At 38.7% G+C, this 14,776-nt stretch overlaps 1 protein-coding gene across 11 annotated transcripts in view; it reads left to right on the top strand.

Moving 5' to 3' along the window:
- The window catches only part of PCDH15 (protocadherin related 15), a 755,413-nt gene that overhangs the window by 552,409 nt on the left and 188,228 nt on the right, over window positions 1–14,776 (top strand). For all 11 annotated transcript variants that reach the window (XM_087964118.1, XM_087964124.1, XM_087964126.1 and 8 more), the window contains one exon: window positions 8,710–8,838. In XM_087964118.1, the coding sequence (XP_087820244.1) occupies window positions 8,710–8,838 (129 nt within the window). The remainder of the gene's footprint in view (window positions 1–8,709; window positions 8,839–14,776) is intronic.

A 14,776-nucleotide genomic window follows, 5' to 3' on the forward strand; every position in this document is an offset into this window, starting at 1 on the left:
TAGGAAGTTTCCTTCCTATGGAGATGAAGATCTGACTCCTACAGACAATTTCCATGGCATGGAGAATTAACTATATAATGAAATGTCTGCAAGAAAACAACTAAGCTCAGAGAGCATTAAGGGCCATGCAGTTCAACACTGAGCTATAAATGTTCTTTTCTATATAGGCTAGATATTATCTTTGATCAGTTTTTTTGGTGTGACCCACATTCTCAAAGCACATGGAATAATGTTCAGAACAAGTGAAATTATTGAATGTTTAATTATTTATCTAAACATTTATATGAGCCATGGTGGCACAGTGGTTAGAGCGCAGTACTGCAGGCTACATCTGCTGACTGCTGGCTGCCTGCAATTTGGCAGTTCAAATCCAACCAGGCTCAAGGATGACTTAGCTTTCCATCCTTCCGAGGTGAATAAAATGAGGAGCCAAATTGTTGGGGGCAATATACTGACTCTGTAAACCACTTAGAGAGGACTGTAAAGCATTGTAAAGTGATATATAAATCTAAGTGCTATTGCTATATGCATGTACCCCATATTACACAGTGCCATAACTGCGTGTATCTATGCCTATCTCTCATGCTTTCTTTCTCACTTACACAACAAACTTTCCATTTCTCTTTCCAGACTTGAGCATAGAGACAGATGCCCAACATGCATAGATAGAGAAGTATGGAGGGTTGGGACAAAAATTAGAAAGAGAATTAATGGAAGCTCATAAATTGGTACAGTATAATAGAGTTGGAAGGGGGTTTTCAGAGGTTTTCTAGTCCAACACCCTGTTCAAACAAGAGACCCGGTACCATTCTGGAGAATTATAAGGTGGGAAGGTGGGAAGGGGGAAAATGATGAGGAACATGGCTGAGACACTGAAATGAGAAGAATGAAGAGAATAACAGATTGACTGTAGGAGCCAGTTGGGAGACATGTGAGGGCAAGCTATTCTTACAGGCTACAGAATGCTGCTTTTTGTACCTGTGCCTCAGTCATATACAAGTAATCCTCAAGTTACAACAGTTCATTTAGTGAGCATTCTAAGTTACAAAAGTTCTGGAAGAAATGAGTTATGACCGTTTTTCTCACTTAAGACATCCCCATGGTCACGTGATCAAAATTAGGACACCTTCAACAATTGGCTCATATTTATGATGGTTGCTGTGTCTCATGTGATTCCCTTTTGTCACATTCTGATAAGTAAAGTCAAAAGGAAGCTAACTTCGCTTAACAACTATGTTACTAACTTAACAACTGCAACAATTGACTTAACAATGGTGGCAAGAAAGGTCATAAACTGGGACAAAGTTCACTTCACCAATGTCTCCCTTAGCAACAGAAAGGTTGGGCTCATTTGTGGTCATAAGTCGAGGGTCGCCTATGCTTTACCTTTTTCCTGTATTTGATAATACAGTTGCATTGAAAAGCTCTGTGTAAAACGATATTAAAGTTTCTTTCTGGTGATGTAGTTTCTGGTTCAGGCCTTGAAAAATCATCACTTCGTATAAGATTATGAAATAATGGGCTCTGGGCATAAATTTATCAAAATGTTGATACTTCTTCAGGGAATGCTCTATTCTCTAGCCCAGTGGCCTCCAACCTTTTGAGCACCAGGGACTGGTTCCATGGAGAAAGTTTTTTTCCATGGACTGGAGTGCGCATGGTTTTAACAATAGCAATAACATTTAGACTAGGGGTGTCCAACCTTGGCAACTTTAAGCCTGGAGGACTTCAACTCCCAGAATTCCCCAGCCAGCAAAGCTGGGGAATTCTGGGAGTTGAAGTCCTCCAGGCTTAAAGTTGCCAAGGTTGGACACCCCTGATTTAGACTTTACAGACCTCTCTAAGCAGTTTTACAGAGTCAGCATATTGCCCCCAACAATCTGGGTTCTCATTTTTACCGACCTCGGAAGGATGGAAGGCTGAGTCAACCTTGAACTGCCAAATTGCAGGCAGCCGGCAGGCAGCAGAAATAGCCTACAGCACTGCATTCTAACCACTGTGCCACCGTGGCTCTTGCATGCTGTCTGAATCCTATGGATGGGGCTTCACTTGTTTACGCGGCCCAGTTGCTGGCATACTGGGGTGCAGTGCTGATCTATGGCCCAGGGATTGGGGACTACTGCTCTAGCACAGTGATGCCCAATTTATTGGTTCTCAAGGGCCCCTGAACGACAATGGAAAGACCGTCAAAATTCTAATCAGAAAGTTAAAGATAGAAAGCCCTGCATCTATATGGCTTCTGTCTGGAGATTTTGAGAGCATCACCTCTCTGGTTCATAGTGCCATTTTTCTAATGAATATATCATTAGTGAAGGAGAAAATCTCCATTTGGTTCAGGCTCCGCTTATTAGCTCTTCAGGTATTAGTTCATTTTCATTTATTTCATTCTAAATGGAAAACTTTGTATATATGTATGGGGAGGACAGGGGCGGAATCCATACTTTATAACCTTTGAAGTTGCATTTTTCTGCATCAGCAAGAATATAATAAGGAACGGAATGGAATCCTACTTCACTTGTTTCAGCCTGGTTAGTTAACTATCGCTGTGGCTACTCCTTTTCGGCAGAAAGGTCACATTTGCATCTTCCCCCCCCTTCTAATTACTGCAACCTCCATTGTATAAAGTGAGAAAGGATGAATCTACTGTGGTTTTTCATTAAGAAGATGTATAACCCAACTGTGCATCACACAGGACCCCGAACTTCATTTTTGGCAGGACACCATGGACTCTAATGAACGTGTTGATGAGACCTCTTCGCCAGTCAATACATTAATGAGTTATCAGCAGCAAATAGACATTTTTAAAGCACATGCAATTTATCGTGTCCACGAAACAAGTTGCGTGGAATTGCTAATATGGTTACCAGGTCTCCCCCCGTCTCTCTTTATTAGAGCTTATTATTAAAGATTGTTAAAGGGCCAGGAAAAGTGATAGAACAGTTTAGATGGGCACAGCAGTATTAACCAAGTTTGTGGCATGTGCGATTCTCAGTAAGTTTTGTTTGTTTCATCCTATTTCTGTGAGGATTCATTGGCAGGGTTGGTGGGGAGAGAGAATAATTTTGGGATCCCTATTAATTTCAGAATAAAAAGATGGCTAAGTATCTGAGAGGTTCCTCTTTTCTTTTTTCACATCTTCTGCAGATGTGAGTTGTCTGAAGCAGCTAGCATGCATAGTTCATGTTGCTGCACATCTTGAAATATGCTGAAGTTGCCTTGGGGACCATTGGGACTTCATGATGTGTTCATTACTCTCAGAGAGATTGGGAACATTGTACCTTTAAGTATTCTTTTTTCCCATTGATTCAGGAAGCAAATATTTCTTCCCACACAATCTCCTTGAAATGGTCAAGTTGCTCTCAGCAAGAAACTGCAGCCATATTTTCAGCAGAAATCATTTGATTAGAAATCAAATGTTGTAATTCCTGTGGGTTTCTGGAGGTTGTAAAGATCAGAGAAAAATTGAGTCATCCTTTCTGTGGCATCCAGTAGAAGTTTGAATTCAGAATAAGTGAACCTCGCTGGATAATCCAGTTGTTGAGCTTTCAGTGGGAGTAGGTCAATATTTGGATTCATCAGTTAGACAGATTGGATACAAGTAGTCCTTGACTTATGGCCACAGTTTCTGCTGCTAAGTGACATGGTTGTTAAATGAATCACTGTTAACCTTTCTTACCACAGCTGTTAAATGAATCACTGCAGTTGTTAAGTTAATGACAGGGTTGTTAAGTGAATTGGCTTTCCCATTGATTTCATTTGTCAGAAGGTCTCTGTGATGACCCAGGGTAGGATACAAAATAAACACAGCCACAAAAAAACAGGTAAAGCCCCTTTTATTCCTTCACTTTGCTTCCAAGCTGCAAATATCCTTTACTGGAGACAAAAAAACTCCCACACAAGCAGTTACAAGAAGGAGGAAATGCTGTTTAAACTAAAAATGCCTATAAATTATAAAGAGTAAAAAAAAAACCACAAACTAGCAAGATAAGGGCTTGAAGACGTCCACAGATATCAGAACACACACTGGGAAGGATGTCAAACTCAGAGAGGAACAATAAACCAGAGATATTTCCATGCTTTGTTTCCAGCACTGGCCCATACGCAGTTATCCAGTTGTCACAGCTGCAGCCCATGAAGAGGATCAAGGCCCTCTCCTCCCCATAGACCATGCTTCTCCTTTATCCTCTCCTCCCTGCATGCTCTAGGATGGAGAGGGGCTTTGACTGCCCAGCCAGCCTCTGCCCTTCCCCAGCCTCCTCCACAACCTCTGGAGCCACACTTCCACTCCCTGTTGGCTGTTCCTTCTCTCCCTCAGAGTCAGTCCCCACTAGGGGCATGACAGTCTCAAATGTTGATCACATGACCCTGGGACACTGCAACTGTGCTAAATATGAGGCAGTTGCCAAGTGTCTGAATTTTGATCACATGACCATGAGGATGTTGCAATGGGCATAAGTGTGGAAAATGGTCATAAGTCATGTTTTACAGTGACGTTGTAACTTTGGTCACTAAATGAACTGTTGCAAGTTGATGACTACCTGTAGTTTTAGAGTAACATCAAGGTTTAGTTTTTGCTGGATACAGATAGAAAATAATCAAAATCTTCCTCTCAGGACTATTATAAGGGAGGTCAAAAAAATCAAGATGGAAGCCCTCCCCTTTTTTATCTACATCACGATACATTTAGAAAAAGGGATGGAGCAACCACCCCATGGATGATAACTTGACTATATTGAAACACACACACTGTAAACAGCTCTACTTCATCTTGTGCTGTACCATGTTGGCCTGACAAATGGGGAAATGGAGAAGTGTTTGTCCCAGAGGTGGAATTCAGCAGGTTGTGACCAGTTCTAGAGAACTGGTAGAAGAAATTTTAGTTCAGAGAACTGGCAAATCCCACCTCTGACTGGCCCTGCCCCCATCTATTCTCTGCCTCTGGAGTCCCAGCTGATCGACTGAGTCTTTTTTTGCTGCCCTGCACAGGAGAACAGAGCTGGAAAGCCGGTTAGTGGGATGGGGAGGAATGGGGATTTTGTAGTATCCTTCCCCTGTCATGCCCACCAAGCCATGACATGCCCACAGAACCGGCAGTAAAAAAAATTGAATTCCACTACTGGTTTGTCCCAGCATTTTTGTTTGTTGTTTTGTTAAATTGCCTCATTTTCAGACAATGGGAGAAAAATAGTTTTAAAAAAGTTTAATCTCTGTTCTAACTTTTCCCCACTTGAGAAACATAGCAGAGGAGTAGGATTCTTAGCTCTTCTAGCATGCGTCTTATTTCCTCTTTCCAATAACAAATTCCAGTGTCAGAGATCAAAAATAGATTCAAAGATTGTCAGAGAGGATTTTTCAATATCAGGCTTTCTGTAGCAGATCAAAGTTAATTTTCTAAGCCTATAGTTCAGGGGTCCCCAAACCCCTGGGCTGCGGCCCTGTATTGATTCTTGGGCTGTTCAGAACTGGTCTGCAGAAGTGGCAAGGGAGTGCATCCACAGTGAATGAGCATCTGCTCCATTTGTTGTGGCCTCTCAGCAGCTGACGGAGCTGGCAGCAGAGTCGGACAGTGAGATGGTTGAGGAGGAACCTGGGCCAGTCCTGGAGGCTGAGGAAGACTCGGACGAGGGCTCTGTGTCAGAGGCAGAGGTGGGGCCATGGCAGGCTGGCAGTTATAAGCTGCCTTCAGGCTCGGACAGCAGTGAGGCAGGGGAGCAGCTGTAGCTGGTTCCCAGCCTGCGCATGCGCAGAGCTTCCAAAAGGAATGAACAATTAAGAACTCAGGGTCGACGTGGGAGTAAGGCCACAGGTGGACGATGAATGGCCCCTCCCATCAAGATTAAAAGAGGAGAAAAAGTGGAGGAGGCTTTTGCAGGAAACAACTTGCTCATTTGTTTGTTAGTTTATTCCAGCCTCTTGAAGTTTTTTTTTTTGTGTGTGTAACCCAGCCCTTCCCTGTCAGCAGTGCGTGTGGAAATATTTACCAGGCAGCTTTCCAAGAGAGATAAGATCTGAGCTACTCTGGAAATCCTCATCCCCGATTTTGTGAATGCAATAAATTCACATTCATTTAATAAAAGAGGTTTTGCAGGGACTTAGAGTTTGCTTAGGGCTTTTGGGGGAAGCCTAAGGCAGAACACCATTTGAGTGCCCACCCCTTGTGTAAATGGAGTTTTGTGTGCGCGAACTTACCCGCCAATTGCATGGAAACATTCCCTCTCCTGCCATCGCCAGTCTGCAAAGTCAGAACAATTCTGATATAGTGGAAAACTCCGCTTCAGATTAAAGCTTTCAAATTTATGAATAAGAGTTGCAGTGAACTTCAAGTCAGCTGTACTTTTTCAGGGCCTGAATTCCTGTTTCCTTTCTTGAACTATTTTGCCATCCTTGCAAGGATCCTTGATGCTCTCTGGGCTTGCTTGTTTTCTTGCAGACATTTCATTCCCCAAACTAGGTAACATATTACATAATCTTGTTACTAGTTGGGGTAAGGAAACATCTACAAGAAAACAACCAATTCCAGAAAGCACGAAGTACCCCTCATTTCAACCCTGAGGAACAAACACTCTCCTTTATTGGTTACAAGAATGCTTCATTAAAAAAAATCGCCTCATACAGTTCAGTGCCAGGTACTGAACCTAATAAGATATTTATCTGTCAAGGTTTTTTTGATTTCTTTGCAGTCTAGTAGACAACACATCTATTCAGGAGTAGAAAAATAATAGAAACCATAGATAATAAGGAGTGATCTCTTCTACGAGGGGGGACCATGGAGAAGGCTTGATAATGGGGTTCCTGGAAATGGCATTCTGTCCATGAAAGGCCCTCAGCAGTGAAATTGGTTGGGCTTCAAAATACCACAATATTTTTCTTGTTTCTTCTACCATCACTATTGAAAAGGGATACAGTGGTCTGTAAATAAAGGAAAGCAGGCATAGAAAGTGTTCAGTATACACTTCCCATGTGACCTTTTTTAAAAAAAATCCCTTCCCTAATTTTACCCATTGTGGCCTCTGCTGAGAATGACAGCTTAGTTCAGATTAGCAGTTGACTGCTTACCAAAACAAGAATATATTAATTGTTCACTGTGTGTCAATACAGACAAACGGGTATAATTCCATGCAAAAGAAACAAGAGATTATTAGTGATTTAGTGGGACTAAAGTTGTTTCGAGTAGCCTCAATGGGTCAGGCGATATAATGCATATTTTTGGGAACTTTACCTTTTTTACATGGTTTTAGGTAAAGCAGTTATTTGTTTTACACTATTTTAGGGCATATATTACATATTCGAAGGGATGTGGGTTTGTACAAACAAAAGGCTATTGGTACAGAATCTTGACATTTATAGATAATGAAGAAAATCTACCTTAACATATTCTTTTCTCAGAAATCCACTCAGAATTCTTTTCTCATGAAAGTTGCATATATCTGAAACAAGTCAGAAAAAAATATTTGAAATGCAAATTATTTAAAATACATTATATTTCTACACAGTCTCATGAATACATCTCTTAGAAAGTCTCAAAGCTTCTAATAATTTCAGGAGATGCTTCTGGTTATTTTTTGACCACTGAGCCTCCTCTATTCTTAAACAAGATTTTAGTTCTCTGGATAAGGACACAGCACAACAGTGTTCTCTAGTGACTGTTGACAGTAAATTTGGAACTGACAGAAAAGTGTTATGCATGTGGAAGTTTATTACGGAATTTATTAGAACTTATTTATGTGGTTCTTGCAGCTTAAAATTAACATATTTTCCTTTTCGTAGTCATTGCTTTAAGTCACAAAAGGCTCAATTAAAACATTCACCTTTTTATGTTGCAATCCAGTAATGTATGCATTTTCCTAGGAATAAGCCACATTTAACCCAATGGAACCTATTTCTGAGTTAACATATTGCTTTTGATAAAATTCTGTGTATAACAGTTGTGTTGTTGCATTTTATTATTAAATACTATCAATTTGATTCTTAAACTAGTTTTATAACAAATAGAGTAAATGTTTGTATTTTATATGACGTCTAGTATTATTGTGGGGATGAAAGGATTAAGCAGTCCAGTTTAGAGTAGGTTCTTTTAACTCAAAACTATTAGTGGGTACCATAAATTTGGGGGGGGGGGGAAACTATATCTCTGTAAAAAAAAAAAAGAATTATTCATAGTAAATGCGATAAAGAAATAATGGTGCATGAGCTCTGAAGAATGAACATTAAATACAGGCAGTTCTGCACTTACAACTACAATTAAACCCAATATTTCTGTTCTTAAGCAACAGCGGTTAAGTGAGTTTTGCCCCATTTTACAATTTTTCTTGCCACAATTGTTAAGTGAATCACTACCATTATTAAATTAATAACATGGTTGTTAAGTGAATCTGGCTTCCCCACCCCTTGACTTTGATTGTCAGAAGGTCACAAAAGGTGATCACATGACCATGGGACACAGCAACCACCGTCATAAATATGAGCCAGTGGACAAGCTCCACTGTGGATAATTTTGACTACGTGACCATGGGAATGTTGCAATGGCCATTAGTGTGGAAAATGGTCGTGAGTCACTTTCTTCAGTGCCTTTGTAACTTTGAACGTCACTAAATGAATGGTTGTGAGTCAAGGACTACCTGTACTTGTCAGGATATAAGATTTAACTTTATCAGCAAGGTAAAACTGTATGTATCATCACTTTATTTATTTATTTATGTTTTTATATAGACCTCAACTGCTACCGTGAATGTGGTTGTAACAGATGTAAATGATAATGGGCCAGTCTTTGATCCCTTTCTTCCAAAAATTTTTACTGTACAAGAAGAAGAAACCAATGCATTTGTGGGTCAAGTGAGGGTAAGAAACTCATAGTATTGTACTATTGATGGTCCTAATTGCTTGAAATATTTTCTGTTGTTAAATGGATTAGGATCATTGTCTGGTGTATTTCCCTTTATTTTCTCCGAACCTCAAAGTAAATGCACAAATTAATCCCATTTATCTCTGCCTCCCCAACTGCCCTTCCAACAAAACTAGCAAACAAAAACTATTGGAAAATAAGGCCTAGTAGAGAAGCGCTTGGAGTAAAGGGTGTGTATAGTTTATGTTAGCTAGCATTCAGCTGTTAACTTAGCCTTTTGCTGCTGGTGGGATTAATCATTCCACATCTCTTCATAAACACTTTTCGGTATGCATGGTTTATTGTAGTGATATTATAAGACACTGGCTGGCTTTCTATTCTGTGAAAACGTATTGCTCTTCATTGATCAAGATGTTGTAGAGGCACCCCACTAATCATAGCTGAATAAAATTGTTCTCTTCCACCTTAAAATTCCATGCAGAGGCACCATATCTGGTGGAATGGTGGAAAAGGTAAATGCAAGGATAAATGCAACTTCATAAAGAGATTAGCTGCACACATTTTTTTTTCAGGAATTACACAGTGCAAGGAGCTCATTTTGTTTTGTTTTCTCTGCCCTGCCAACCCCAGTATTTGCAAGTGAAATTAACAGGCAGTTAGTTTGCATTTTATTTCATGTCACTTTTCTATTGCTGTTCTACTTCAGCTTATTGGCACATTTCTGTTTCCACTACTCGGTGCTAAGTGAATGAAGAAAGCAGAGTTGTTATTGTTTGTGTATTGCTTGTCTTGAGCAATAAAATGTGCAGCACTAATTTCTTGTGAAAAGAAGAAGTTGAGAGGAGGCTGTAGCTTGCCTCTTCATCTTCCTTTGCTGCTTCGTTATAATGTTTCTAGTTACAGTAAGGATTGAGTTGGGCTGATGTAGCAGTTGGATGACTGACTGGTTGACTGAGTGATTGACTGAGTGATTGATGGATTGATTGATGGATTGATTGACTGACTGACTGATTGTTACATGAAGTGGAGACTCCAAAGGCCAATTTAAGTTTTTTCTCCCTTCTGGGAAGACAGGTCAAGGCAACCCTACCCAATTTGATGAAGAAAAGGGACACTGAAAATCATGACTCCACAAAGCGGGACAAATAATTTAGGCAGATAAGCATGGTGGGACATTAAGTTTGGTCCAACTAAAATGGTTAAGTGGCAACCTGTATGTTTTTGGTAGACAGGCAGATGAAAGTTAAGTTATTAAGCAGCTCATTGAAGCCATCACAAATAGGAAAAACATAATACAAGGGGTCTCCCTTCTCCCATCATCTACTGCATTTAATGTTCTTGCATTTCTTTTCCTCATTTGTCTCATGAGAGAAGAATGGTAAAATGGAACTGAAGAAGTGCAAGACCAAGTTTCATGAAACAATAAAAAAAGAATGAGAATTTAAGGGAACACAGTTCTCTGAACTAGGTTAAATGGGATTAAAACTGAAGCTGATAATCTCTTGACTTTCCGTCGGACACTGTTATGTTACTTTAGAGTAGCAAAAAACATTTTAATCCATTTTTCTTCTTCCCGTACATTGACAACATATCATCTCAAACAGCTTTGAGATGCATCCTGTTTCTAGGCTTATATAATGGAACAAAATTTGTCGGCTTTCCAACATATTCAATATCATTTTAACCTTTAAATACTTTGAAGTGCTGCAGTCGGATTTGTAGTACGCATTTGTTTTGTTTTCATTTTGTATTCAAAGGATAAATTAAATTTCTGCAGAATTCTTTTAGCAATTTTCTTGAGTCATCATAGTGTACATGTACATATATTGATCTGTACTTTGTTTCATTTAAGTAACATTATGCAAAATACAAAAAAAAACAACCCAGCAAGCCAGAGAATATGAAAGAATGAAATAGAAAGAACAATACTAAACCTATTTGCACCAAGTCTTTCACAATATTATTCCATGTCCTTCTATTCTTGCAAAACACCCTGATTCCACCACATCCATAGACCAATTTATGCATTGCTTTTTTTTTTCTTTAATTTTTCTCACATCTCCTTTTTTGTGGATCTGATTCATTCCCTTCTTTTACCTTTTTCTTTTCCATCATAAATCTCAAAATGGCCAAACTATCTAACCGTTACTTTTTTTTTCATTCTGGATATCACTGTTGATCCAGTCAAGTGATGCTCAACACTTGTTCATTCTTCATCTTCTTTTGCTACACATGAACATGCTTCTTTCTAATCTGTTCCGATTGCATTTACATAATTTGCTTTAGATCAACATATCCAACTTTCTCTTTTCTGTAATAAAGCTTTAAAAAAAAAACTTGTACATGCTATTTTCTCTTCTTTTGACATTCATTCCTCAAAATACTGTAATAGTATTTTGTATTAGTACTGTAATAGTAGTCTCCCTTCCTATTAACATTTCCACGTCTTAAAATTTCTCCAGCCTTCTTTAATAAACAAGGCAGAAAATTTAATCTACTTACTCTAGGGTTTTTTTTTCATTTATGTACACTTGCACTCATTCAGTCCAGTTTCCCTTTCATTTTCCTTAGGTTTTATTATATTAATTTTCAAATCCTTACTTCTCATGAGACCAGGGGTGGGATTCTACCAGTTCGCGCCTATTTGCTAGAACCGGTTGTTAACATTCTAAGCAGTTTGGAGAACCGGTTGTTAGAAGAAATTACTGGCCTAATCCTGTAAGGAGGCAGGAAGGAAACATTCTGGTGTTGCTTACAGAAACTGCTCTCCGTTAACCCTTATTACATTCTTGGCAGAACTAGACTTCCTGTCTCAGGAACGTCTCTGGAGTTTTTTTTCCCCCTCCTTTGCTTGTGTGGAGTGACCATTCAAAGTTACAATGGCACTGAAAAAAGTGACTTATGACCATTTTTCACACTTACGACTGTTGCAACATCGCCACAGTCATGAGAGGCCAGGAAAAGAGATGCGTGCCTCAATGTGAGTGATATTGAGTTGGCCACACCCAGCCAATAACATGGCCACCAAGCCATGTCCACCTAGTCACATGACCACCAAGCCACACCCACCACCTAAGCCACACCCACAAAAACAGTTGTTAAAAATTTTGAATCCCACCCCTGCATGAGACCATATAATCTATGTAACATTTACTACAAATCATTTGATTCTCAGCCAAGAAACATGGCATCATCTGTTTATAAAAATACTCATATATTAACACCCCCAGCCAACACATCTTAGCACACCAGCCTGAGCATTCATTTTCCCATAAATATATTAAACAATCAAAGGAACATCACATGTCCTTTTCTCATTCCCTATTCTATAAGCATTCCATTTATTCTCACTTCCATCATACATTCAAACACAGAATATAAATAACAGACTTGGAAGGGACCTTGGAGATCATCTAGTCCAGCTCCTGCTTGCTCTATCATTTCAGACAAATTTCTGTCCAATCTCGTCTTAAAAGCCTCCAGTGTTGAAGCACCCACAATTTCTGAAAGGAAACCGTTCCACTAACTAATTGTTCTCATTGTTAGGAAGTTTACTCTTAGTTCTGGATTGCTTCCCTCTCTGATTTCTTTCCATCCATTTTTCTTATCTTGCCTTCAGATGCTTTGGAAAATAGTTTGAGCCCCTCTTCTTTGTGGTAATCCCTTAGATATTGGAACACTGCTATCATGTCTCTCCTAGTCCTTTTTTTCACTAGACAAGACATACCCAATTCCTGTAAACATTCTTCATATATTTTAGCCTCCACCACCCCTAATCATCTTTGTTGCTCTTCTTTGCACTCTTTCTAGAATCTCAACATCTTTTTTTATATTGTGTTGACCAAAACTGGATGCAGTATTCCAATTGTGGTCACACTTAGGCTTTGTAAAGCAGTATTACTAATAATAATCTTATCACATTCAAAAGCGGCAAAAGTTCTTCATTAAAACTATTCACTTTACCATACACTTTCTCTAAATCAACCGTCATGTGATAAACTCTTTGATTCAGTGACTTGCTGAAAAGTGAAAATGTGGTAGTTTGACATCATACTTTGGCATTTTCATCTACATGCTGCAAGTCCCCCTACTGGGATTTTACCTCACCTTAAAAATGACTTAATGAAGAACTAAAATTGTCTTTTTTGGCGGTATCCAAAATCTCCCAATATTCAAATATCCTGTTTCTTCAAGCCAAGTTACATATGGTCCTGTACATAAGATTCCTAATCTTTTCCCACCCCCTTCTGAGGGCAGGATTTTTTTGTATATGACAATTCGGTCCATGGCTACTTAATTGGCCTTCTGTTGCTATGGTTTAGGAGACACTAATCACAGTTAAATTGTTTTATTTAACAGCAACCAATAATAAAATCCATCTAATAGGAAATAGAAACTGACTAATAAAAAATCAATTAAAGGCTAATTCAGCATTCATCTCTCGCTTGCAATGAAGACAACTAGCAAGGAAGAAACGTTTAATTAAAGATGCAGTTGTCCTTAAAAGCCTCTTTGGAGTCTCAGGAAAATGTTTTTTTTTTTTTTGTCAAACAAACAAAAAACCCTACTACAAATCTGAGTTACAAAGCAACAAAGGATAACACCATGAACACCAGACCACAGTTTGGATTTCTGAATAAAATGAGTGAAAGAGAGAGAGAGAAGCTAGTTTTGTAGTGATGCTAGTATATGCAATTCAGAATCAAGTTGACTCTTAAGCAATATCTCTAATCTTATTTCAGCATTGGAATATTTATTCAAAAGATTTATTCCTGCCAGAAGTGTTTGTATTTGTGTAGGTGTGTTTTTGGCAAAATGCTGAATATATCCTTCTGTTTAAAATAAGGGAATCCTTATTCTACTTTGCTTATTTTTCAATCAAAACAAAAAAATATTATTTTATTTCCCTTGAGAAATGCCAGGCTCCATCAATATAGTTTGTATGTACTAGAAATTGATAAAAAAAACCCAGAAAAACAATGCTAATAACTTGTGAGATGAAAGCATTTACAGCTGAATGCTTGTAATCATTGACATCTATTGGCCTTGTCTTCCAGGAAAAGTGAAATGCAAAGCAAATAAAAAGGGCTAAAACTGAAAAAGACAAATCTCAAAGTATTGTGAATGTATTTCAGACTTTTTTTTTTTAAAAAAAAATCGACTTAATAGTTATTGGTGTTGTGAGAAGTTCCTCATTTAATTTCATCGTTGGGATCTCCCTCATGCCCTGTTGATTTTTTCAATGCCCTTTCCTTTCTGTGAAGCAGAACAACCTGAGAGGTCAAATGCATTTTAACAACAAGCTAATACCTGAAGATGTAGTTCTGGTGCTGTCTCTAGACTTGTAAATCTGGGGAAAACAGGAGAGACACCACAATCTGTCATTCAATAAAGAGTTTGGACTATGGAGGATTGACAAGAGCCAGTTACACTTGTATCATCATACACCTTTATGATGACAACACCCAAAGCTCGACAGCATCCATGTTGGTAAACTAGGCTGCAAGACAGTGATTTGTCTAAAGCTAATTAGGAATTTAACAAAGGGTTTTAGTTGCTTTCCAACTCACTCAGCTCTGTAGCCAGTATACTAATGAAACCGACACTGAGGTTGAGACGAACCAAACCATTTTGATTTAATTTGTTAATATTTCATGCCCCGAACATGAAAATATTATGATCCTATAGTTATACATGAAATTGCATGAAAGATCTGCTGAACAACTCTAAACTAACACATTTTCAGAGTGGCTTTTCTGTCTGAGGCAGCCAAAATAGATGGCATGTTAACAGAGAAGAGAATCTATGAATCACAAAACCGTTGAGTTTAGAATACTAATTATTTTGTGCAGATCTTTTCCTGTCAAACCATGTAATATTTGAAAATGAAAACAATGTAATATGTACAGAGGTCGTGTGCTGGAGAGAGAGAGA

Source organism: Notechis scutatus, chromosome 4, assembly GCF_049901735.1.
Source record: "Notechis scutatus isolate UNSWTSFEM ecotype Mainland chromosome 4, rNotScu1.2, whole genome shotgun sequence".
Classification (NCBI taxonomy): domain Eukaryota; kingdom Metazoa; phylum Chordata; class Lepidosauria; order Squamata; family Elapidae; genus Notechis; species Notechis scutatus.